Source organism: Oryzias latipes, chromosome 13 (assembly GCF_053564925.1).
Source record: "Oryzias latipes strain Hd-rR chromosome 13, Olatipes_Hd-rR_3.1".
NCBI classification, from domain to species: Eukaryota; Metazoa; Chordata; class Actinopteri; order Beloniformes; family Adrianichthyidae; genus Oryzias; species Oryzias latipes.
Window position 1 is genome coordinate 7,440,386 of NC_136249.1, and position 27,115 is coordinate 7,467,500.

The following is a 27,115-nucleotide window of genomic DNA, read 5'->3' on the forward strand; positions in this document are numbered from 1 at the left end:
TCTTCACTGGTGTCCATGGATTACATGAAATCTTTCCACCTTTATCCACCTTTGTCATGGTAGGGAGAACACGTCAATCTAAGGGTGGGGTCATCTAGGATAGCACATGGGTTAACATTGGGAGTTGGGTCATCTAGACCCACTAGACAGTGCGCTGAACCTTTTTTCTTCAATGATTCTTCAATGATTTGTGATCTTCACTGGTGTCCATAGATTACATGAAAGATTACATGAAATCTTTCCACCTTTATCCACCTTTGTCATGGTAGGCAGAACACGTCAATCTAAGGGTGGGGTCATCTAGGATAGCACATGGGTTAACATTGGGAGTTGGGTCATCTAGACCCACTAGAGAGTGCGCTGAACCTTTTTTCTTCAATGATTCTTCAATGATTTGTGATCTTCACTGGTGTCCATAGATTACATGAAAGATTACATGAAATCTTTCCACCTTTATCCACCTTTGTGGGGTCATCTAAGATAGCACAAGGGTTAACATAAAACAGTACAAATGTAACAATAGTATAACTTTTATTGTGGCTCCTTATGCATCCTTGTGAATACCAGTAATCTAATTGATTTCAGAATATTGATAAGAGAATGCTTGAATGATTGAAATGTCTTCTGTGTCATCAGATGTTGTAAGGGCTTTGTATCAGCTGGCTGTGAACAGCTGCAGTTGTTCTTCCTCAAGGCTCTGCAGCTCGGTTTCTCCTTTTTCAGTCAGTGAGTTGTTAAGGACAGGATGGCACAGATGATGGATGCGCTGCAGTCACAGAATAGATTTAATGTTGTTGTGTCACTGAAATGTTTTAAGTAGATGAATGAGCAAAATTCAAAATATTTTCATTTTATTTTGGTGAATATCAGAATAGTCTACCTGACTGAGGGTGCCAGTTGCAGTGCTCAGTTTGTACAGTGCCCATCCTGGTACAAGCACAATGGAAGAGAGGGCTAGTACCCAGCCCAGCACATAAGCCCAGGATGGGTAAATGTACCAGCGATTAAAGGTCAGAGGCTGGTACTCAACTAAAGAACAAATAAACGATCCCTGAAAAAAAAATTGAAAAAAATTACTTCCTTCTCAGAATTGTGTGACCTTTTTTTTGCATTTATTAAGCACATTTTCACAACCAAGGTTGTCTCAAAGCAGTTCAGTCCAAATAATCTGCAATAGGTGAAATACCCCAGGTAGGATTGCAGGTCTTTTAAAATTCCTCACTAAACACTTTATTCACTTTTTAAGACAGACATGCACGTATCACACTTTCCTCTCTTGTTTAAACTCTGATAAGTCTAGTATTTCAGAATAAGATCTGCTCGCAATAAAACATTGGTGTGGATTTGGCAAACTGGACTCCTTCTGTACAGGAGAGACGACATGGATAAGACTTACACAGTCTACAGCCAAACAGGATGCAGTACACCGTGAGCTATAAAAAAATGCATGGAAAATTGCACTGAAAAAAATCTGTGAAACAGCGAGACTGTGAAAGGTGAAGCACAATGTGGCGAGGGAACACTGTATTGGCCTATAATAGGGACCAATAGACAAGGCTTTTAGTGTGGTCGCCGTACTAAGCAATGTGTCTGTGGAGAGAAAGACTCCCTTACAGCAAAGACAAAACAAAAAGATCACCGGAACAAAGAAGCAATGTATCTGCACTGACCAGTGAGACAAGGGGGGTGAGGTACAGCCAGCAGAATTTGAAGAACGGGTTGGCGTTCACCCCTGTCATGTCCTTTATGATGCCATACAACCTCTCAGCCCCTGAAGATGGGTCAGATCACACCCCTTTATTAATGAACTCCTCACACACTAAATCATGTCTTTAAATGAATGTTTAAAGATCATTTGTCCATATTATCACCTGAGCATAATAAATAACTTTTTTATATCTTTAAAAAAAAGAAGCATCCTTACCAAACACCCATCCCAGTGCCAGACTTTCAAACACACACAGAAAGAGGATGCAGGCTCCATTGCAGGCATAGTAGTCAAACATCTGGAACACATACATCCCTCCCTTGGGATAAGAGTTGAACTATTATGACTTGAACTGGAGCAAGAACGTATTATTTTCATAGCATTGTGACAGACTGATTGAAAAAAAAAAAGGAAATTGGCAAAAATTAATCTTGTAAATAACTAATATTAAATACTGACTTCAGTGACCATGACAAGCTGAGAGAAGAAGCATATCAAACAGAAGAGGAGGAGAAATCCTTCCCGTTTGCCTGGCCTGCGCATAAATCTGGGAAACATGTCTATGACAGACGTCATCACCACCTCCATGGCAACAAACTGCAGACATGAAAGCAGACGTGAACTTTCCGATTCCAATGCAAACTTCAGTGAAGAAGTCATCAGCTCAGACGTCTCACTTCTGTATCCAGACCCAAAAGAATGAGCATGACAAAGAAGCAGATGGACCACAGTTGGGGAGCAGGCATCATGGCTACAGCCTGAGGATATGCAATGAACGCCAGACCCGGACCTGCAAAACAAAATCAGTGCTCTGGTCAAATCTCAAACAATAGTTCTAACAGGTTGTTAAAATGCTCCCAGATGTTGGTCTTTTTCCAAAGTCTTGATCACACTGCTACAAAAGAAAAATAGCATCATCGACCAAGGAAGAGGACAAACATCAATTTTAGACAAAAACTAGCAAAAAGCGTAACTTTATCACAACTTCTTATGCTTCTATCCATCTTTTTGTGTTTTGTTCAATAATCAAGAATTTTAAGCCTTTGAAATTACTGTTTTGTGATTTAGTTACAGTGACATCTATACAAGTGAGAACAGTAAAGGAAAAAGGGTGTACCGTATTTTCCGGACTATAAGTCGCCCTTTTTTTCATAGTTTGGCAAGGGGTGCGACTTATACTCCGCAGCGACTTATATTAGAACTGAATTGAAATAAATACATTGTTAACCCTCCTGTTATGTTCATTTGTGAGGAACAGAGATGATGTTCCTGGGTCAATTTGATGCATGAGGTATGTTAAGTGTTAAGAGTATGTTAAGTGACTCAGAGAATCAGCAAACCTTTTTTTTACAATAAGATCTTGAAGGCTAACAACATAATATTCTATTTTCCAATGATTTCATAGATTCAGAAATGCAATAAAAATGACTACATTCTACAAATACAGGATGAAAACAGAGTATTAGTTGGCCAATGATGCTTCATGAAAGGAATAAATAAATACGTTTGAGAAAGAATTACTGTGAAATTATGAGATAAACAGTTTGCTATGATTGTGTCATATGAGGCTGTGGAACTTATTAGTTCTTGGTCTCAGATTTTTTCAAATAAATTTCCCGTCAAAATGCGACTTATAGTCCAGTGCGACTTATCTGTGTTTTTTTCTACTTTATAATGCATTTTTGGGCTGGTGCAACTTATACTCCGGAGCGACTTATAGTCCGGAAAATACGGTAATAATTTGGTGGGAAAAACAAACTACAATCTTATCCATAATTTAGGTGAAGACTGTAATTGGGTTAGAATGGAAAATTCCACACTGTGGTTGTTTTCTTAAAAAAAAAAGTTTAAAAATTACACAAGACATACTTCTGTCTTACTAGCAGGGTTTTCATATATCGACGTTCCTAACTTGATTATGTGTGAGAAGTTTTATGAGACTTAGCGCTGTGTTTTTTTTTGTTTTGTTTTTTGTCTCATCTGAATTATCCAAACAAACCAATTTGAATGTGGCACAGATAGCGATAAAGATACAAAGTTTTAAAATAAAGAATTATAGGTGTGCATGTACAGTTGCTGACATTTATAATTGAATACATAAAGCAATACATAAAGAAAAATGTTTGATTTTCTATTTACACGCATGCCTGATGTCTGCCAGAACTGTTGAATCAAGTCTACAATTAAAATTTAATTCAAATGATTAGTTTCTTTTTTTTACATTTAATTAGAACATTGCATGGTGATGTATCAGCTTCAAAGATAATTTTAATAACGTAAATACTACCTGATTCGGCCACTTCTGCAATAGGTACACCTTGCTCATTTGCCATGAATCCCAACACAGAGAAAACTGCAAACCCAGCGACAAAACTGGTCCCACTGTTCAGCAAACACAGGTACAAGCAATCTCTGGAAAATACAGGAAAAAATTTGATTGCCTCTGTGAAATTTAGTAAGATCATAAAACTTTCAGGGATATAGACAAATCCTTACTTGTAACAGTTATTGTTGTGTTTGTTGTAGCTGCCTAGAACTGTTAGAGAACCCACACCAACACTGTAGGAGAAGAAGATCTGAGCCCCCGCCTCCATCCACACCTGTTCCAACACAGCAGCAGCGCATGGACATTTGTGTCTGGCTGTGCTTTCCGTTCTAATACAATGTCATGCTCCTACCTGGGGGTCTGTGAGCCTTGACAGATCTGGTATGAGATAAAACTCTATTCCCTGAAGAGCACCAGGAAGCGTGAGTCCACGGATCAAAAGAACTAATAACATCAAATAGGGGAAGGTGGCTGTGAAATACACCACCTAGAACACAAACACGCACAAAAAGCATGTTCAGCGCTAACAGAGTTTTACAAATGCAGCAGTTTTGTAGACTGAAAGAGCTTTAAAAGAAACTCCCCTTTCCTGTGGATTTGACCCCTTTCCAGATGCAAAAGTAGCAAATGATCCACATTGCTATCAGACACAGCATCACCTCCCATCTGATACTGCCTACTTCCTCAATGCCCCCAGAAATAGCCAGTACACGTCGTCTAGAAATAAAAATGAAAACAACGTGTTTTTTAAGGATCACTTTGGAATGCTTTTAGTAGGATTGATAACATGATGCATACTCCCAAAACTGTGTGGCAGCTGAGGTCGGGTTGGTCTTGTTGATCCAGGAGTTATTATTTGTTGAGAAGTCTACACAGTCATCTGAAAATCAGTTAAAAACAATTCATTGAAATGTATTTCTAAAGCCCCAGTTTACAAATAAAATTTCTCCAAAGGTGCTAAACAAAAGAGACATCCAGGTAAGTTCAGAATGCTGGAAATTAAAATGATTTCCGTAAGATTTAAGGTAGTAACTACTAACTCTTGAGAGAAAAAGCTCCATTTAAAACAGGGTCTGAACTGAAAGCAGACCAGGTAAATTTGATTCCATCATCTTACTGGAGTGATACAAAAAAGGAGGGATTCAGAAAGGAACATCTTAATATTTAAGTTATGTTAAATATAATAATGTGTTGTATTTTAAATTATTCTAAATTAAGGATTCTAAAAGTGAATTATGGCCTTCTTTGATCTAAAATGTGTCAAACTGGCTCTCTATGTGATGAGATTTAAAGCACTGTAGCACTGTGTGTTACTGTTGTATTAAAGTGCTTTCTAAAATTCAATATTCGATTTGATTTAGCAGGGAGACCTGTGTTCCAGTCGTTGTTGCAGTTGGCCCAAGGAAGCTGGGAGCTGAAGGAGAACATGAGATAGAGCAAAGCCCAGGAGAGAATGATGATATAGGTCATGCAGCTGTAGAAAAGAATCAGCTGTCCACCGTAGCCGATCCCTGCAAGGCAAGATTGAAACGTTTTTATAATCAGTAAATATTTAAAATATGATTATTGTTCACCATACTTGATATTTTCTAACATAAAAATGTTAATGTAATCTTTCTGTTTACTGTTTTCACCAACTATCAGAGCACAGCAGGGATCCTGAATATCAGTCAAAAACCTTTTAAAATTTCCAGTTAACCGAAACAAAATGTTTCCCTCAAAAAGTAGTTTTGTATGGGGTATCCAGGGCAGTGAGGGCTCACAAAGTTGTAGAGAAGCAAACATGCACATTGAAAATTATTAGAAAAAAAAATGACCTTCTGCCAGTGGGCACAGTTTCCTCCAGCAGGTGATCCCACCTTCCTGGGTGTACTGACCAACCGTTGTTTCCAGCAGGAACAAAGGAACTCCACAAGTCACCACAAATACCAAATATGGCACCAAGAATGCACCTGGATTTAAAGGATAAAACAGGTTTTTTAATATATGATTAAAGACAGATTCAGTAAAAAAAAAAAAAAAATAATAAACACATTTACAAATTTAGTAATTTTCCTACTATGAATCTTTCCAGAGTAGATAAAAAAAATTAAATTCTTTAAACTGTAGTTCTAAACAAACTACAGTTAAACAAACTACTTGGAGATTCTCATAAATTAAAATGGCTAAATTGGTACCTCTCTATAAGAGCAAAGACAAACACCAATTTACAAACTGTAGTCGTGTTTCTCTCCATCCACAATTCTAAAAAATGTTAGAAAAAATATTCCCAGTATTCCCAGGGGCAGTATTCCTTGCTCCGGGGGAGAGCAACGCTTTCTGGTTCCTCTCTCTCTGTGCGGGGTGGGTGGTGTGGGGCCTGGGGTGTCTGCGCCTCGGGGGATGGGACCCCTGGGCTGAGGGGACCTGGGCCCTATGTTTGGGACGGCTGGGGGATGGCTGTTTGACCACCAGGGGACAGTCTACCAGCTGTCCCCGACTTACCCCCTTCCTCATATAATTTCAAATTAGGGTGAGGGGGTGGGGGGTTAAGCTTGCGATGCACCTTGGGGGGAGAAACTATTTGGCAGTGGTCCCCCTCCCATGGTTGCCATATGGAATAGGCCCCCCCTCTCTCGGTTTTATTTGCACTTTAGACATGTACGACATTTAGGGCCCCTTGGTAGGGGGGGTGCCCAGCAAGCAGCAGATGTCCGCTTAGCGCCCTACCCGCCAATTTTAACTGCACCTCAGACATTTAGCGCCCCTTGGTGGGGAGGGTGATGGGACATCACTGTGAGTAATCAGGAGATGCCCTACGCAACGGCGGCCGTGTCCCCAGGGTGCTGGTTTCCTGGCCCCGGCAGTCCTCTCTCCACGCAGGGAGGCAAAGCTAGAAAGCTCAGGGATCGCATTACACCTGAGCCGGGGGTGTCCGTCTTCCTGTGGTGTGGGTTCTGGTCCTTGCCCCTCGGCCAAATTTCCAACTGTGGCCGAGCCTGGTCGGGCCATGTTTACAACACTTCTTGTGGGCCCCCTTTTTCTCCTGGGTGCCCTCTTCCTGGGCGGGGGTGGCTGGCCCCTGCCTTGCTCCTTCCTGGACCAACCGTGCGCCGGGTGGGTGGCTGCCTGGAGCGTGGAGCGGGTCTCCCTTGGGGGTCCTGGCTGGTACCTGGGGTTGGGGCGGGGGGATGCCCAGAACTCCTGGGTGGTGATGAAGGGCTCATTTTGGGCTGTGGGCACTCTTCTCGGGCGGGGCCCCGCGTTGGGCCCCCCCGGCGCGGCGGGGGGCTGCTCTCTGTCCCCCCATGCCTCCCTGCTCTCTGGCTCTGGGGGCCTCACGGCGGTCCTGCTGGCCCTGGCCTGGGTGGCGGATGTGGTCGCCCGGGGGGCAGTTGTTCTCCGCCTGCTGCCGTGTGGCGTTGGGGGGTTCTGGCTGCCGCGGCTGCTGCGGCGGGGGTCTTGGTGTGGGGATTGCTGGGCACTCTCGCTCCTTCTTTTCACATTCCACCATCCATTTTAGAAGAACATAAACACTCACTTGAGCACAGGTTTTAGCTCACCTTTGCACAAATTTTTGTTTGATTGAATGAAATATTTCACACTAGTTGGTTTGAATGCATAAGTATGCTTGTGTGAACACTATCTGTATGGTGTACATGTTGACATGTGGACATTTTTGCGGTGTGTGTGGACAGGCCCCGCCCCTTCCAGATTTGTATTACATCTGAACCTCACCGTGACGATAAACATCCAGAAACTTGTTGTCCTAAGCTGCTTCATGGTTTACCCCCCCTGTAATCACCTTCCTACCCCCCTTCTCTAATATCCCTCTTTCTTCCTCCCTCCTTTCCTTTTTCGTCCGGTCCAACACAAAGGATTTTAAAATACGATTATAATGAATAAAGATTGGCCTCGATTACAAAAGGGGTTTATTCAGATATACCTCTGGTTTGTTAGAAGATTCATAACCCCTCTTGTTAAAGTAAAATATGTCCAACACAAGAGGCCCTCAGCTATCATCTGTTTGCCCAGCTGTTGGACAGGACAAGTTAAAAAAAATAAATAAATAAAAAACTAAAATATGTCCAACACAAGAGGTCTTCAGCTCTCATCTGTTTGCCCAGCATAAGCATAGCATTATAAATAAAAACCAATATGGTCTTAGAGAAAACAGATCAAGCGGATTGACTATCATTACTGTGGAGGAAATCATAAATGCTCTGGACAAAAAGAAAAATTGCAGCTGGAATTTTTGACTTAAAAAAAGCATTTGACACTCTCAATCATGACATCTTACTTGGCAAACTGAAAGTGTTTGGAATAAGAGGACTAGCGCTAACTTGGGTCAAAAGCTATTTAACAGGAAGAAAACTTCTCAAGATTGATGACTTTACATCACAAAACCATAGAGATAAGTTGGGCTGTCCCACAAGGATCAATTCCGGACCCGCTGCTATTTAATATTTACATATATTTTATATTCAATGTTTCAAAACTTTTAAAAATAACATTATTTGCTAATGACACAAATATATTCTATTCCACAGACAGTCATAGGGAACTTATCAATGTGGTGAACACAAAGTTAAACAAAATAAAATCCTGGATGGATTACAACAAATTATCTTTGAACCTATAACACCAAAGCGTTATTTTGTTTAAAATTACAACGCCAATGCCGAACTCTCAATTAAAATAAATTCTGTCTCAATTGAAAGTGTTACAGAAATCAAATTCTTTCAGGGGTTTTCATGGATCAAATTATGTTGGAAACTACACATCAGACATATACAAACTAATGTCTCAAAAATTATTTTTATCATAAATATATCTAAGTATAAATTAGAATACATCAGTAGATATTTATTATAAAGCTTCTTAATTTTACCATATTTCACCTACGGTATAGAAATTTGGGGGAATAATTATAAGAGCTCACTACATCCTCTCTTTTTACTTCAGAAACAAGCCATCAGAATTGTACATAAACCCAGATATCTTGATCTAACAAACAATTTCTTTTATCAGTCCAGACTTTTAAAAATGTATGACAGTTTTGATTTTTACACTGTGCAACTTTGGGAAATTACTACCATTGCAGGTTTGATTCCCGCCCTGGCCGTCCATGTGTCAAAGTGTCCTTGGGGAAGACACTGAACCCCACCTTGCCTCTGGTGGAGGTTGGCGCCAGTGTTTGACAGCGGAGCCGCCATCAGTGTGTGAATGCGCTATATAAGTATACGCCATTCAATATCCAAAACCGTTCTTAGAAAATGAAGGAGGCTATAAAATGAGAGGATGTAGGAATTTAAAGATCAAATTGATAAGAACCACAAAGAAAGGTTTCTGTGTGTCTGTGTGTGGCACTAAACTTTAAAACAGGTTAACTGATGAGCTCAAACAATATTCGAATACCTAAATATTCAAGAAAATGCATAAATTAACTCTGATTTCACATTATGAAGATGAGAGGAGTTAAGGATCAACAGGTGTTTCAATAATTCCAAATACATGTGTGAAGTTGATTGCGGTGAAATAATCAAATCTCTTTTAATTACAACCAATGAGTTTTACATTGTGCAATCTGCAACTACTGATTACTGAAATGTTTAAATTACAATTAATAAGATGTTCATTCATTTTCTACCGTTTTATCCCTTTTGGGGTCACAGGGCTGCTGGAGCCTATCACGGTTACTTGTGGGCGAAGGCAGGGGACATCCTGGACAGGTCGCCAGTCTGTCGCAGGGTCAAGAAGCTGTTGATTTTCTTTACTTGATCTTCAATGTGTTGCAATAATTACTGGTTTAATGTGACAATGTGTTCTAATGATAATTAATGATTATTATATATTGGTTACCTCAAGTGTGAATCAATATGAAGAATTCTTTCTGAGGCTAATCAGGATAATAAATACAGCAATTTTGTAACTTGATATGTTGATCTGCAAAAGTGTAGCAATGATATCTGGATTTAAGGAATTTGTAATCTGATTATAATCTATCAGTATTACATATTACATGGTGTGTGATTCATGTTACTGTTTACCTAAATTATGAAAGTTTCTGAAGATAATCAATCATCAATAAGCATTTGATTTTGTTACCTTGAAAAAAATCTATCTAATCACAACCGCATCACGAAAAGTATGCAAAACTATAAATTGAATGAACTCAGTAGGGGTGGGATTATATAAACTCATTTCTTCCAACTTCTTTTCAAGCAATAAATTAAGCTCTACTTGACTTTAGTTGATGATCACTATATTTAATTGAGCAAAAGTTACTTAAATTGGTCTTTGTTTAGTTTTTCTTTAACTATGTTTATTTATTCATTTCATAATTTCTGTAATGAATTTGATAAATCTGCAGATTTTTTTATTGTATTGACTACAAGTAATATTGAAATAAATCTAATCAAATCAAAACATAAATGAAAATAAAACTCTTTTTTGTGACATTTTTGTAATAATACATCACAAACACATTATTTTGGGTGTTGAGCGTTCCTAACAATTATTTAGCCTTATATTACTGAGTACCTATATCTGTCATATGACATCAGACTTATTAATGTGGAACGCAGTAAGTAGGAGCGTGAGGTAATATTTACAGAGATATGCCACACAAAAAAAAATCTACTTCGCCAAATATTTCCTTAAGCTCAGTAGAATCAAATACTTTAAATGTACAGTATGTTTTTATTTTGAACAACTTTGTTTTTCAAAGAGACAATAGCGCTCTAGTGATCCTTGATGATTTTTCTTTTAAACCCTTACCTGAATAGCTCTTTTTCTTATGGTCTTTTAGTCATTGTCGAGTTTTCTATTTTGCTCTCCTTTTTTAAAATATTATATTTTTGATTATACATGTATGATTCATTACAGACTTAGCAGCTGATTGGTTCTTATACAGTTCTTTTTGCAAAATCTGTGGCTGATACTCAGTTTTTTTGTAACTGCTTTGACCACCTTGAGTAAAAAATATAATCATGGTAGGGAGAACACATCAATGTAAGGGTGGGGTCATGGGAAAGCATAGGTTTGACAAAGACAAGCAGTTCTAGCCTTTCTTTGAATTGATTTAATGGAGTTAGAGAACAACAGAGATTTTCCATTGACTATCGTGAATCAGTCATGAACTGCTCTGTACTTTGAACTACTGCACCGCATTTTTCTGATGTAATGTCAGTCACACTTGCTGTTTCCAGTTTCATACAATTGATCTTTTCTTGACATTACTTTTTTTTTTTTTCTAAATGACATTTGTAAAACTGTCACATTTTCAGTTCGAGCTTACAGGATAACGTGTCAGGAACCGTGTGGACACTATGTGCAGGATGCAGAAAGCTCAGAATCAAAAGGTTCCTTTTATTTTGGAACCGAACAGATAACAGCTCAAAATACTGCCAGATGCTCGTAGCTCTGAAAACACACAAAACAATCAGGCAACAAATGTGAGGAAGACGCAGATTCTAAAACAGGAGGAGGGATTAACCAACAACAAACAGGTGCGCACAACAGGGAGAACAGGTGATAACACTGAGGGAGAATGACCTCCCACAATAAAGACCCTGAAATCAGAGGACAACAGGAATTAACAAATAAACCAAAATAAAAGCAGAAAAACCCATCCTGGCCACAATACCTTACATAACGTTTTTGAAATAAAACATTTGCAGCTTTTTTTTATGAAAGACTGAACTTAATTAAATTAAATTAATTAAAATGCTTCAGGGCTTTTTCAAATGAAAAGATTTTGTCTTAAACCTTCTGGTCACAGTTAGAAAAAAAATGATAAAGCAAAGTCAATATGGCCCTTTTCAATGAAAAATTTAGAGTAAAATCGTAATCAATTATTGACATCCAATCAGCTTCTTCCACTCATCCAGAACCTGATCACGGGGGAAGCAGTTTAAGCAGCTCCTCTGGGGGGACCCTAAGATGTTCTCATGCCAGCCAATGAGATTTAGTCTCTCCAGCGTGTCCTGGGTCTGCCCCGGGGCCTCTGCCCAGTGGGACATGCCCAGAACACCTCCCCAGGGAGGCATCCGGACCAGATGCCCAAGCCACCTCTCGAAGAGCAGCGGTTCTACTCCAAGCTCTCTCCAGGTGACCCAGCTCCTCCCCCTATCTCTAAGTGAGCGCCCAGCCACCCTACAGAGGAAGCTCATTTCAGCCGCTTGTATTCGGGACCTCGTTCTCGTTCTCCCGGTCATGACCCAGAGCTCATGACCACAGGTGAGTATTGGAACATAGGCCGGTAAATTGAGAGCTTTGCTTTCTGGCTGAGCTCTGTTCACCATAACGGGCCGACACAGTGAACACATAAGAGTGGACGCTGAGCCAAACTTCCTGTCAATTTCAAGGTCCAATCTTCCCTCACTCGTGAACAAGACCTTTTTTCATCTGGGGCAGGAGCACTCCAATCCACAAATTAATAACAGATTATGTTATTTTATAGTCAGCTCATTAGATCTGTATTTCAGACAGAAACCCCCCCCCAAAAGAGCTGAATTTTGTAATGGATTGGATTTCTCTCAGACTGCTCAGACTCTGTAATGACCCTGCCTCATTTTGGACCTAACCCACAAGATCAAAGTTTTGTCCCGCCACGCCTTTTGGACCCGGAGTTTCCACCTTAAGATTGGACACCTTCTTACCTGATTGCTTCTGCACAAAGGCATCTCTATGTTTCTGTGATCTGTCATAATTCAGCTCTAAAAATACAGTTTGTATTTACATCCATCGTTCCCAGGTCCTCACAACTTACAGCCTACAGTCTATGGATTTAAATGGGAGTCCAGAGACTTTTCACTACCCGACAGAGTCTGCCTTTATCTGTGGTCCCAAACCACACATAAAGAAGAGATAAAAATATTTGCAAAAATGGAATACTATCTTAAAAGTTGAGGATGTTGGGTGAAATTGTCAAGCTTAGGAAAATAACTATGATGATAAAAATTAGAAATGCTGCTCCTGCATGCTTTTTTTTAAAAAACATAGATTGTGAATATCTTAGTTCATACGGATCAAAAAATGTAAGAATGGAACCAAACGTTCATCCAACTTGTGAATTTTAATTGCATGGGGTTGTGGTGATGATCTGCTCTAGCCTTTCTAGTGCGCGATACTTGTTAATATCTGCAAAAAAATATTCCTTGACATAGCTAACCCCCCTACCCCCACATACATATGAAGCTGAGTAACATTGTTCTTTGGCCCAAATTTTATTTTTAATTGTTTTTTGTTTTTGAAAAGTACATTTTTGTTTTTTACTTTTAATGGTGCCTAGTTACTGTTATTTATGAACGGATGGGGGGGGGGGGGGGGGGGTCCCGGTTTGTTACACAAACTGTAAGACTGTGCAATGACAAATATACTCTTTCGACAAAAACTCATGAGCTTCTCATGTGACTCCTAAACCTGTCTGCTGCTTAACTTTCCTCTTTTCCACATAGTATTTTGTTGAAAATATTTGGAGAAAATATGCTTCAATCAAAACCTTCATTTACCCATTTCCTAAATAGAACGTTACTTAAAGTTTTAATTCATACCAATTTTTACCTTGAGTTTTACCTGTGTTTTTGTTTTACATTTGAAGCTTTTTCATCTCTCTTCATGAGGAAACTTGGATGACTTTATTGATCTTAGCAAAAAGACTTCGGCCTACCCTTACCGTTATGCACTTACCCCCTCCATTTTTGTAGCAGAGGTAAGGAAACCTCCACACATTTCCAAAGCCAACAACATTTCCTGCCACAGCCAGAAGAAACTCCACCTTACTGCCCCAGTGTCCTCTCTCCTCCACCTCTGCTGGGGTTGCTTTCTGAGCACCTTCTTGGTTTGACATGTCAGCAAACGCAGACCTGATCCTGTCCACCTCTGTGGTCTGTGAGCTGCTTCTTCACTTTTCCGAGTCATGAAATGAGTAACTGTCTGAAGGGTTAATCAGTTTTCAGTGGAAGCATATATTATCCTGAGGGCGAGTGTGAACTGAGAACACACAAAAGGGGAGGCCCGGTTCCACTGTTTGCTAGTATTTAAACAGGGCTTTATGTCATGCCACATCACTGTGCAGATGAGTCTGACAGATGCTCACGCAAAATCTTTGAAAGAAATTTATTTTTAGGTGAGCAGTTCCTCTAAAACAGGAATTTTTCTGATTAAATAAGTAACTGCTGCGAAGCAAAGCATGGAAGCCTGAATCAGGCCAACAGAAACCACAGGAGGCCGGAAATGAGAGAAAAAGCCCCGGTGAACGTTGATGCTGCAGTTCCGCTGGTTTCTGAGCTTCTGTCTGTTCTCTTTTGCTCCACAGATGTTAGACGGCAGCGTTTGGTGTTTCCAGCTCTGTCCCACACCAGCACCTCCGCCTGACCAGAGCAGCAGCTGGATGTGTACTCCGCCCACAGCGGCTGAGACGAGCTGTGTGCCCATGCAGACATGTTCAATGGCGGCTCTCCGGCCTTTAATCTGGTTTTGTGGTCGCTGTGATGATGATGGTGGTGATGACGATGGTCCTCGCTGGCCTTGTTGTCCTTGTGTGTTTGTTTCTGCTTGTTCCCGGATTCATCTGAGATGTCCTCAAGGAACGGGGCGCGGTGAAACAAAGTGAAAATGCCGTCACCCTTCTGCAGCTGGAGGGCAGCTAGGCCAGAGCGACCATTATCTGACACCACCAGCGACACACTCCAGCTGGACTGATTGCAGACAGAAGGGCAGTCCGACTGCACTCGGGCAACAGAGCACGATGGGGGCGACGTGTCGGGGTGCTGCAAAGTGAGGATATTTTTTTTATTTCAAACATGTCAGTAACAGATTGATTAGGCAAAGCGCTCAAACTGTGCTATTGCTTACTAGAGGGACCACAGTCAGGTAGGTCACAGCGAAGTTAGAGTCGGGTGAATCCAGATCGTGCACAGTGAGTGTGAGCGTGACAGTTGCTCCTGCTAGAGCTGTGGCTGGAGTGAGGAGGTTCACTTCGCTGCGATACAAGCCTTGTTCTGCAACAGGAAACCTGAAGAACAAAAGTGTAAACCAGACGATCTGATAACAGTACAAATAGATCAAAATAAAACGGAGTGCTGCCTTTAAATTTCAGCAAAAATACTAAAGAGCCGATGGCTCGTCTTTCTTCACCTTTGTGGTCCTTTCATCTGAAGGTAGTCACAGTCATCATCAGCAGTCAAATCAAAGAGTCGAGCTGGTCCGTGGTTCAGGATTTGAAAGCCCACTGTGCTGACGTGACCTGGTACGAGGGGGGGCACTGACAACACCTGAGCAGAGACAGACACACAGAGGTTCTCAACGCTTCTCTAAGATTTAAGGTAAACATGTTAAAGGGACAGATATCATATTTTAATCTCGGTTTATAATTAATTTTGTAAAACTATTTATGAAACTATTTTTTATACATGAAGCCCATTTTCACTCAGTTGAAGATCTGTTTCCATCTTTTTTCTGTTGGCCTGACAATTTGCAAAATGTTATCACTTTTTTATGCAAAGGTTAACTGCTTAACATGTCGTCAAGACAAGATTTCAAATTATAATAAATTATATGGATATTTAGAGTTTTTCATATTTAATTTTGGTGCATTGTTAGACAAGACACCTCAAGGGAGTAGAGTTTCTTTGCTGCTCAAATTGATTTTTTTTTTTAAGTGCAAGTAAAACTCTACAAAAGCTAATGATTGTGTATAAAAATGCTCTTGTGTCTGACAGTTACCTGTATCTCAACGTGGGTGGGGTGAATCATCTCCGTGGAAACCCTGTCCAGCTTGTTTCCTCTGCTGTCTTGGCCTGAAAGTTGAACACAGAAGGGAACTGCGGGCACCGACTCCACCAGGCCCACAACTTCCTTCCATGCCTGGTATGATGAAGAGGAGGAGGTGTCCAGCTTCACCTGCTGAAGGCTCTCTCCTTTAGCCCCCAACAGCGTTCCATGGCTGAACGACACCTCTGTGTCTGAATCCAGGCTTGTGGCATACATCACCAGATAGGCAGGGAGGCCTGTGCAGAGACAGCTCAGATATGTGAATGTGACTTCTATTTGACAGCTGCTCTAGAATAAATAAAGACCTTTCACCTGCTATAGGACTCCCCTCCACTCTTGCAAGGCCTGGATGTGTTTCATTGGCTAAAGTAGCAAAGTAATACAGGAAATCCACAGTGCTGTCACCTGAAGATAAGACAGCTTTTTTAGATCCAATTTTATTTCAAACCAAAAGAACTCAAAATCTTTTAAACAATCCATTTAACAAAATGTCTGTTTCTGGCGTTACCTATCACATTAAAAGTGACGTGTCCGTCACTCATGGCTCTGAGTTTCCATTGACCAGACTGTACAGGCAGCAGCAGGCTGATGCGATACAGACCCTGGGAGTGCTCCAGCTCTGCTAGAGGGCCTTTCCCACTCAGAAGAGACTGACTTTGATCTGCCAAAAGTTGAAACACATGCAGACATTTAGTTTTAATGCCATTTTTTAAAGGTTTGTTTTTGCAGAATCTCTACAAACCTTACCTGATGGGCTGGTGAGGATGCACTCAACCAAAGTACCAGTGATATGCAGGATGACCTTCTTGACTGAGCTGTCAACTCTGAAGGAGTAATCAGAGGTCAGCTCTGGATCAGCTTCCACATGGAGGAGGGTCACCTGTAAAAACCTGCTTTTACTTGAACGTCTTTTAAAAATGCAACACTTTCATTATGTGTTTAGTGGAGATTTTGATTCATTCAATAGATTATTCAAAACTTTTATCTCTTTTTTAAACTAAAAGACTACAAAAAAAACCTACAATATCACATGTTGTGATTTCATCATCAGATGCTGCTGAAGGCACATCTTTACAGAGTATTCTTTAATATTTTAAACAACAAATGCAGCTGTTATTGCATGAGAATTACTGGTTTTCAACAGAAACGTTTGCAAATGTACCTTGTCAGCAGCTGTGTGGTCCTCCACTATGGCAGAAACGCCTTGGATGTCAAAGTCAGTGGTGAATACAGTCAGTCCTCCGGAGAGTGAGGACAGGGAGGAGTACAGGGAAAAACGATCAGAGGGAAGAAGCTCCTTACTCCTCCTCTTCCTCCTCTTTCTTCCTGGTGTGTAGTATGGATCTTCAGTGAGCAGAAATGTAATCTGTGGGAATGGGAAATGAGAAAAAGACCAGCCTGATCTGAGAAAAAGCACCGAATAGGACCTCAGTGCTTTTAACTTAACATTTGGTCTCCACAGTAAAGCTTGTGTGAAAAAAAAGCTGTGAATCCTAAAACAACTAAAAATGTGTTTTTCATTTAAAAGTTGGATACCAAAACCTCAGTTTCAGTCATCTCTGCTGCTGCAGCTTTAATCATGTGAACACACCTGATGCAGGTAAGCAGGGTGGGGCACAGAAGATCCTTGCTATTATGATTCCTGCTTTTTCATAAACCAGAGCGTCTTTATCTATGGATTCATGCTGATGTTGAAGGGATTTTGAGAGTTACATGCTGCTCTGTCAAAATATTAGTTTTTCTATGAATTGCAAACAAGGTTAGGTGTTTTTGTAAATATGCTAACGCAGTGAACGTTGGACTGTTTTTTTTTTCTTTTAATGATATGGTTGGAAGTTAGCATAGTTACAGAATTATTCGTTCTAGCGGTGGGTATCTGTTTTTTTTTTATTTGCAATTAAGGTTGGGCGTTATTGTGAATGTATTCTGTATCTAAGGGGAATCGGACTTGAAATATGATTGGACAACTATACATCAGGACTTTAACACTGTCCATATAACCTAACCTGACAGAATCAAATGTAAAAGGATTTATGCTAGAGTAACAAGCAAACATGTGTTTTCTATGCAACTGTAATTGTCACTATAAACATTTACAATAAATAATGAGTTATTTAACATTAAGGAGTAGTTGCATTTGTTTTTTCATTACGTTTAGTTACATATATAAGTTATATCTGGCCCTTTGAGGACAGCCGCTATGCAGATGTGGCCCTCGATGAAAATTAATTTGACACCCCTGCTCTAATGCAACTAACATGTCGCGCAGGTAGATCAGGCGCCCAGTGTCTGATTGATTGGACACGTCTGTAATTACTGAATCAAGTTTAGCTGCAATATAAGCGGGGCAGTGGCTCACAAAGAACAGGGTTAGAGACCCCTGGTGTAGCGTGTCACAAGTTCTAGCTTTACTGTGAACACGGTTAATTAATGTGCCTCATAATTTGCTCTCCGTAGTTGTGAGATAAGTTCAAAAATAAACCATTCGTTGATGAGCCTTACATTCGGTGCACCCTATAGTGTTGAAAATAGGGTAAAAGTTTAGTTTAATACTGTTTCCTCCATGACGGAGGACCTTCTGACAGAAAACTCTAATTAACAGCAAAGAATATCTAACAGCAGATATCAAATGTGCATAAAAAGGTTATCTAAACATTTCACTACTTCAGTTTCATCTTAGTGATTACACAGTGGCTTTGTCTCCACGGTTACCTTGCTCTGCTTCTTCAGAGCGAGAGCTTTAACTGCATCAAACAAGTGAGCGTCTTTAGGCGAGGCGTCGGTGAACACAAAGATGTCTGACAGAGGAGGACTGTGGGTCAGCGCCAGCTACAGGAAGAAAAAAAAACAGGTTGTTAGCAGCTACTGGGATTTAATTGTGCATATTTTAAAAAGTTTTTCCCTGCAGAGGGCGCTGGACTATCCAAAACCATACAGAACATGTAGTGTAAAATTTAAACTGCTGCAGAATTCTGATTTAAATGACTGTGTGGATCCGTTAGAAACTGTACATGTAAAATAACGTTTGAGAAATGTTAACAGGGTTAGAAGTAAACATAAAGAGTTAAAGTCAAGTTTCTCTCTGGTAAGACAGAACACAATAATAACAATGGACTAGATTTATCTGCGCTTTTTCTTGTTGCTTAAACTGCTTACAGTGTGTCCATTATTCATTCACTCCTCATTCATACCTGGTGATGGTAACTACTGATGTAGCCACAGCTGCCCTGGGGCAGACTGACAGAGGCGTGGCTGCCAGTTTGTGCCTATGGTTCCTCTGACCATCACCGGGATTATTCACACACATTCACACACCAGTGGAGCCACACTGGAGACAGGAAGTGTCTTGCCGAAGGACACAACAGCGGATGGCTGGGGGGGGCGGGGATCGAACCGGTCATTGGATGACCTGCTCAACCACCTGAGCTACTGCCGCCCCTCATATAGTATAATTTTCGGTTCTGTGACAGGGCAGCAATCTGAACATAAATAATGTCTCACTAAGAAAGATAGCCCATTGTATTTACTTCATCCAAACCGGAAAATTGTGAAGAACAAGTGAGGAAGTCTGTGAATGTTGATTAAAAACACCCACAAAAAAGGAAAATTTTTGAGACCACAACAAAAAACAAACAAGAAACAAAAAAGACCAGCCCAACAGTCCAATAAGTGACTGCGACCTTTTCAGGGGGTTGTGCTCTTGGGGTTTGTCATGATCATGCCCGGTCTCATGGTGGTTCATGGTTCGAAAGACACCTGTTGAAGAAATGTATAAACTCTATAAACTTTTTTATTATCATTTGAACTGCTGAATAAAACTGTGATTAAATTTGTTTGAGTTCTGTATTGAGTTTGACCTAATGTGCTTGAAGTTCTGCTTTCTTTCAACGAGCCATTCGAAAAAGGAGAAGCTCCCCAACCGAAAACAAGATAAAGTCTGAAGTGCAGCTGATAACAGTTAAATAAGGAACTGGTCAAATACATTAACTCTGTACTGACCCCTCCTGTGGTTGCAGCAAGAAGATGAGGCAAACATGGCTCAGCCCAGGCTCCGAAGCAACTAATGTACTGATAACTATTGATCATGCGATTCTTTGACTTACGGAGCCCGTATCCTGACATGGAAAATATAAAATATATCGTGTTCCCACAAATGAAACATCTTGTTCCCCAGAGATAGTATTCTGTTCCCAGGAAATATTATTTTGTTCCCTCGAAATAAGTAATTTGTGCGAACAAATACATTATTTTGTGTCCGTTCCCAACGGACTGGTTTTAAAAGTGGTCAGTGAGGGGGTAACTCTGAGGAGGACTGTGGGTCAGCGCCAGACACTCTGGATCTCATCATCTGCCTGCTAGATATTGACATGTATACACTTGAAAACATGCCCCAAAACCTGTTCCACATCACTAAGCAACACTGAGGACTGTGTCTAGAAAACAAGTATAAACTATGTATTTAGTTGTTGGGTGTTAACATAGAATATATGAATAGAATAATAGAGAATATTTCTTTGCAACAGTTTGAGTCTATTGGTGAAGAACGGGAAAGTAATCCCGCTAAGAGTAGAACATAAAAATACTTTAAACACTGCAGAAAGTGCTGAAATGATTTAAAGCTGACATTTACGCTTCTAACTATGTGATCATTAGCAGCCATCTTATTAAATCAAGCCTATAAAAACAGGCAGTAAAAGACCTCCTTTAGACATGACAGGCTAAGGCAAATACTGCGACTCTTTCCCAAAACAGGCAAATAGAGGCCTTAAAGGTGACCTGGCCTCATGCAGCTGCAGTGGCAAAAGAGCTGCCACTAAAAAGAACAACTGGGCTGGGCAGATGGATGGTCAACATTTAAAATTACCCAATGTTTTGGCATGAATTTCTTTGGTCACAATTAGGATGTGCATGAAGCACCATGCTTTAATTTAAGGATTCAATTCTCTGTTTCTGTCGATCAGCGTCCAGTTTACCCGTGGGCAATGTTTTCATACGAAAAACAGCTCATTTTATTAATAAGAAATTATATTCTAAATAATTGCCTTTTGTTTTTGTTATTTACTAAACGGTTAATTTTCTGTAGGTATATAACATATACAGTACTACCTGTTGTTTTTGACCTCTCTACAGCACATAGCCACACATACAAACACATGGACACACCACACCATATATAACATTATCTTTTTTTCTTTTACCAGAATGGCTGAAAAGCACATTTCAGGTTCATCTCCTCCTCCCAGAGCTATCAGGTTCTCCAAGTGCTGCATGAAAGTATTTGGGTCTTCTTCTTCATACACTGGTCCCACATCTGCAGGGTCCATCACAGAAGGAGGAATTACTCCAATTATATACAAACAAATCCTTGCATAACAAGGAAATTATATTTATGAATATACGTTTAAAATAAAAATGATCAAATTTAAATGATGACATTGGAATTTTAAGGATTTTGCTATGAACGTCCAGTGGAAAAAAGTGTTCTTAGTACAAATGCAGTAAACGTTCCAATGGTTATTAGATTGTATGAAGTTATGTTGACATTGTCCTCGGCGTTCAAGTAGCCACATCCAATGAAAAGCCTTTGTGAACACGTAAATCCACATTTCAGGCTTATGCATTCAAAACTTTTGTATTCACGCGATGCTACACAAGTTTTTAGAACTATTTTCGGGCTCTACGATTGAACCGTGTGGTTATTGATTGCAGATTGAAAGTTAAAGCAAATTGAATTTTGAGACTTAATTGGATTTGGTGGTGACGCATGGTCCGAAGCATCGCTTTGGACTCACAGAAGTGCCAACAGTTTGAAAATTGTGGGAAATATAATAGTGGTTTGTGTTTATATTAATTTACTGTGTGAGGAATTACATGACAGTAGGTTTTTTCAGATATCTGAAGAGAACTGTGAAAGAAAAAACCTGGAGCAAGATTCATGAGATTTGCTCCACTTCCACATTTCGCACTGAACCTCTTCCTTCCTGCTGTAGGTGGTGAACATGTGTAGTAAACAGTAGCAAAAGGAGAAGAAAAAGCCCTTCCCTGCTGTGAAGACCATGGCTAAAATTCAAGAATGCACATTTGGTGGTGTGTATGTAGTTTAACACATATTCACAGTGTAAAAAGATAGTAAATCCACCAGTTTTAAAGTATGAGAATGTCCGTACACAAAAGAGAGAATGCAATTTTTTTAGAATCAATTTTACACTGAAAAGCTAATTTCATTAAAACAATTGTATAAATCATAATACAATAATTTACGAATCCCCCCCCAAAAAAAAAAAAAACTACTTTCCTACTAGGCGGATAGAAAAGTTAATTCATTTAAAATAATCTTTAGCCAAGGGAAAATTGAAGATCCCATTTTACTGCACCTTTTCTGCATTGTTGTTCTCATGTCCAATGTAAAGTATCATGAGTCATTCAATTTGTGTCTGCAGAAATTTAGAATTTCATAAAGAATCCAAGTGAGATCATATTTTTGTCAAAGTGAGTCAAATGTCAAATCACAAATGTTGTTGCCTTTTCTAAAGGTGCTTCTCGGGGGGGGCTGTTTGACCACCAGCTGCAGACTTCCTCCTAGCACCCATCCCGCCAATTTTAACTGCACTTCAGACATTTAGGGCCCCTTGGTGGGGAGGGTGAGGGGACATCACTGTGAATAATCAGGAGATGTCCCCTCAGTGCCCTGCCCGCCAATTTTAACTGCACCCCCTTAGTACACTTAGTACACACACCCTTCACCCCTCAAAATATACATTCCAACATAAACACAAACACATGCACACACACAACCTCACAAAAACCCACACACACATTTCGCAAGGAAGGTGGGACCTAGGTCCATCTGTCCCCTACCCCATCACTGGTAGGGGGAACAGGACCCTTGGCAACGGCGGCCATGTCCCCTGGGTGCTGGTTTCCTAGGCCCGGCGGCCCTCTCTCTACGCAGGGAGAGGGATCCCTGAGCTATCTGCCAAGTCCAGAAGCCGGGGATTACATCACACCTGAACTAGGGGTGTCTGTGTCCCCGTGGAGTGGGTTCTGGTCCTTGCCCCCGGGTGCTGGGCCTCGCCAAATTTCCATCTGTGGCCGAGCTTGGTCGGGCCATGTTTACAACACCCCTCGTGGGCCCCCATTTTCCCCGGGGTGCCTCCTCCTGGGCGGGGGCGGCTAGCCCCAGCTTTGCTCCTTTCTGGACCAACCATGGGCCGGGTGGGTGGCTGCCTGGAGCGCGGAGCGGGTCTCCCTGGGGGAGGTCCTGGCTCGTACCTGGGGTTGGGGCGGGGGGATGCCCAGAACTCCTGGGTGGTGATGAGGTGCTCGTCTGGGGCTGCGGGCACTCTTCTCGGGTGGGGCCCGGCGTTGGGCCCTCCTGGCGCAGCGGTGGGGCTGCTCTCCTGGTTGGGCTGGGGCAGCACTCTCTTTCCCCTCATCGCTCCCTGCTCTCTGGCTCTGGGTGGCGGATGTGATCGCCCCGGGGGGCGGTTGTTCTCTGCCTGCTGCCGTGTGGCGTTGGGGGATTCTAGCTTCCACTCCTGCTGCGGCGGGGGTCTTGGTGTGAGGTTGGCTGGGCACTCTCCCTCCTTCTTTTCACATTCCACCATCCATTTTAGAAGAACATAAACACTCAATTGAGCACAGGTGTTAGCTTACCTTTGCACTAATATCTTGCGTGATTGAATGAAATATTTCACACTAGTTAGTTTGAAGGCATAAGTATGCGTGTGTGAACACTATCTGTATCGTGTACATGTTGACATGTGGACATTTTTGCAGCTAGCAGTTGTGTTTAAAACATTTAAGTGTGTGTGGACAGGCCCCGCCCCTTCTAGATTTGTATTACATCTAAACCTTACCGTAATGATGAACATCCAGTTGCTTGTTGCTTTATGCTGCTTCATGGTTTTATCCTCCCCCTCCTATAATCACCCTCCTATCCCCCCTCTCTAACATCCCTCTCTCTTCTTCCCTTCTTTCCTTTTCCGTCCGGTCCAACACCAAAGATTTTCAAATACGATTAAAATGAATAAAGTTTGGCCTCGATTACAAAAGGGGTTTATTCAGACATACCTCTGGTTTGTCAGAAGATTCATAACCCCTGTTGTTAAAGTAAAATATGTCCAACACAAGAGACCTTCAGCTCTCATCTGTTTGCCCAGCTGTTGGGCAGGACAAGTTAAAAAAACAACAACAAAGAAATCTGTCAGTATTGAGACAAAAACTCTGCTCTCTATCAGTACAACTGATATCAGCTGCAAAAGGGTGCTTCTCAGAGATGAAAGAGTTAAAATGGAACGTATGTTTTTCTGTATTTTAATTATTATGTTGATCTTTGCTTATTTTGTGTCACCTTCAAAAGTTGTTGGGTGTCGTTGACATAGAATTAGAGAATATTTATTTGCAACAGTCTGAGCCTTTTGGTGGAAAACAGGAAAGTGGTCCCGGTAAGAGTAAAACATAAAAGTACTTTAAACGCTCAAATTGCTGAAACATGTACAGCTTTCAAAAGCATGTGGTTATCAAGAGACTTTTTTTCTTCTGTTTTTGCCTTATAAATCAAGAGACTTGTTTGCTTCCAACAAAAACATTTCATGTACCAGATACCTACAAAAATTCAGGGAAAAACATATAGGATATTTCTTTAGATACTTTTGCAGTGATTTGACACGTTTTTACTCAAATATGGACCTTCCCGATTTATATAGTCTTTATAGTTTTGACAATGTTTTAATATAAATTTGCTTATTGTTTTCAGACGAGGCTTTGGAAAGTAGGCGGATGAGGATGTGTCGGCTCCTGGAGTTGGTACCTGGGTCATGGAAGGGCACAAGCACAAAGGTGCTGGTCTGGTCGGCGCTGCTGGTTCTGCTCTGGATGATGGAGTGAGCTCTGAGGCGGGCGGCGGTGATCTCCTCAAACATGCTGCCGGTGGTGTCCAAGACAAACACCAATGCAGGCTTCTGCTTCACGCTGAAGAGCCTGTCCAAGGATGTTTGGAAAAAACGTCTTATGTGTGCCATGATCTACTGAAAGCTTTCCGTTTACAGTTGAAATAGCGGATAGAACTCACCTAAGGAGGGATTCATCTCCCACAGTGTCTTTGAGATCTCTCAGAACAGCCTGAGTGGCTTCAGTAGCTAATGTAGCAGCTTCTTTGTGAAGATAATGATGAGGGGAGAAAACTGGTGAGGTGCTGTCCTTATTAATTCCCCCTTTGGCTCTCAGGACCGTGTTCTTGTCCAGGATTCCTCCATGACTGCATTTGCCTAATTGACAAATAACATTCTTTAAACAACCTAGGTGAAGTCGCTGGACTTTATTACACATGATTGCAGAAGGCTGAAGTTGTACCATGAGGTTTAGAGGTGGAGCTGCTTGGATATCCAGTGGTGAGGAGCTGAGTGTGTGTCAGAGCTGGCAGGAGGTTGTTTCGGCACGTGGCGGTGAAGCAGTCCGAGCAGGTAGGCTTGTCTTCTGCAGATGTGAAAGACGAGGACTGACGTTGTGCTTCAAACTTCTGTAACAGCCCATGGCTGCTCAACCCGGGCTCTTACATCTATCAAAAGAGTGAATCACCTGGAGCAACAGGCGTGGCAGGCTCCTCGGGCTGCATCAGGTGGAGATAGATGGATTTTTGACCCATCTCCACCCAATTACTGTGGCTGTAAAAATCCTGAAAAAGGTGTTTAGAAAATTAACAATACTCAAAGATTTGAAAATGCTGTTGATAAATGGAACTGTTCAAAGCTAAGACCTGCAAACTCTATTTTTTTCTCAACAATAAATCTTAATTTGTGCAAACCTGGAGGGAGTGGAATAGCTGACCCAAGCTGGAACGGGCGCTCTGGTACTCTTTGGCTCTTACTGACAGCACGGTCTGCGTCCATAACTGTCGTAGCATCAATATACCGTCTTTGATACGCTCTGAGTCAAAGTGGTACACTGGATCAGACTTGGTGGAAATCATGAAGTCTGTGTCTGCGTTGGAGCTGACGACCTCCCCAACGGCTCTCCAGAAGGCACGGCCTAGTCTGACCTGCATGGTCAAGAGCCTCAGTCTTCAGAAAAAAAAGTTCTGTAAACATTCACAGAAAACACAAGCTCACCTCATCCTCTGCAAGTGCTCTGTGCTGGTCTGAAGTGTCTCTCAGAACCTCCTGGGTCACCGTCAGGATAGCCTGCTCTGTCATGTACTGATGCGTGTATGAGTCCCAGGAAAGGGTCAACACTCTGGACCAGAAGTTGGGGAGGAAGCCCTCGCTTGGTAAAGCCAGGAGTGGAAGGTAAGCAAAAATAAACCACAGCACCTGTTTCCCACTTCCTGCCCTGATCCGTCTTCCTTGTGTCATTATGGACTGCAGAGAAGATGAGCACTGCACAGAAGCAAAGATGCTGTCAGCTGCAGAACAAGTTCACAAACAGTTGAAGCTGCTTACAGGTGAGGAGTTCACATGGGCTAAAGGGCTGTACCAAAAATGACGCTCTGCTTGTTAAATCTGCCAAACATGACCTCTATTGTTCAGGCATGTTTTGTCTTAAGTTGATCACGCTTGTGTGATTGTCTGTCATCGCCCACTCCTCCCCACCACCCCCAATTCCTCCACTTGGACCTTTCTCATTCTTGGCTGTACAGAGGCCCCTTTTGTTCTACGGCATCTTTATTCAAGCACAATAGCTTGGGTTAGTTCTCACACTGTCTGCTTTTACAAAGGAATAAAACAAAGTGAGGGGCTTTTTATGCTGAAAGATTTCACAGACTGTCTTCCATTTATTTCTGTTTGCATCCAACATTTAGCCTCCTATTACACTATTGCTGTCATATAATTATTTAAAAAAGTGCAACTTGGATTTACACCCACTTTTGGTTGTTTCCTATCATTTTCTGCTTCCTGTTGCAAAAACATGCACCGTGAGCGGCTTTTGACCTTCAATTTAATGAAACATCCTAATTCTGAACACGCATAGTTGAATTTGTTGCTAATATTTTGTTACAAATAAAGATTTGAGTACATTCTTACCTCACTTCATTCTGGTTACACCTCAATCTTCAGATGGAGAGCAAACAGTGCAGCTGCATTACAAACCAAAGTTCATGTGACTTTCACCACAACCTGTCAGCAGACGAGCCTTCCGTCACTACATTCAGGATTGTCAGCCAAGAAAATATTGAGTCTTCATAAAAGTCTGTCCTTGGATTTTTTTTCTCAACTGCTGTTGAAGTGGGAAAATTAAGATATAAAAGGCCAAAGGGAGAAGCACTTTTGTTGCACTCAGATGGAAGAGTAGATGTAATGTAGATGTGAGTTTTGAGGGTTTCACAC

At 41.2% G+C, this 27,115-nt stretch overlaps 2 protein-coding genes across 3 annotated transcripts; both read right to left on the bottom strand.

Moving 5' to 3' along the window:
• Nucleotides 1–512: 512 nt before the first annotated feature.
• On the bottom strand, nucleotides 513–14,009 carry LOC101175671 (sodium- and chloride-dependent GABA transporter 2). The gene is made up of 14 exons (XM_078929522.1): nucleotides 13,707–14,009; nucleotides 5,852–5,986; nucleotides 5,405–5,545; nucleotides 4,833–4,914; nucleotides 4,621–4,751; nucleotides 4,387–4,523; nucleotides 4,205–4,308; nucleotides 3,996–4,120; nucleotides 2,386–2,498; nucleotides 2,168–2,305; nucleotides 1,925–2,027; nucleotides 1,671–1,771; nucleotides 881–1,051; nucleotides 513–766 (listed from the first exon to the last, which is right to left on the bottom strand). Exons 1-14 carry the CDS (start codon nucleotides 13,864–13,866, stop codon nucleotides 656–658), a joined length of 1,752 nt encoding a protein of 583 aa, XP_078785648.1. The 5' UTR covers nucleotides 13,867–14,009; the 3' UTR covers nucleotides 513–655.
• A 112-nt stretch (nucleotides 14,010–14,121) lies between these two features.
• Nucleotides 14,122–27,115, bottom strand: vwa7 (von Willebrand factor A domain containing 7). 2 transcript variants are annotated; one of them, XM_004075921.5, is made up of 17 exons: nucleotides 26,813–27,115; nucleotides 25,901–26,167; nucleotides 25,597–25,830; nucleotides 25,371–25,467; nucleotides 25,146–25,268; nucleotides 24,865–25,060; nucleotides 24,604–24,773; nucleotides 20,990–21,102; nucleotides 18,504–18,620; nucleotides 16,954–17,157; nucleotides 16,539–16,671; nucleotides 16,300–16,452; nucleotides 16,104–16,196; nucleotides 15,744–16,027; nucleotides 15,156–15,292; nucleotides 14,874–15,033; nucleotides 14,122–14,788 (listed from the first exon to the last, which is right to left on the bottom strand). In XM_004075921.5, the coding sequence occupies exons 2-17, from the start codon at nucleotides 26,141–26,143 to the stop codon at nucleotides 14,222–14,224; spliced, it is 3,024 nt and encodes a 1,007-aa protein (XP_004075969.1). In that variant the 5' UTR covers nucleotides 26,144–26,167; nucleotides 26,813–27,115; the 3' UTR covers nucleotides 14,122–14,221. The 2 variants fall into 2 exon arrangements, with proteins under 2 accessions (XP_004075969.1, XP_078785640.1); XM_078929514.1 differs by lacking the exon at nucleotides 26,813–27,115 and having other exon boundaries at nucleotides 25,901–26,228.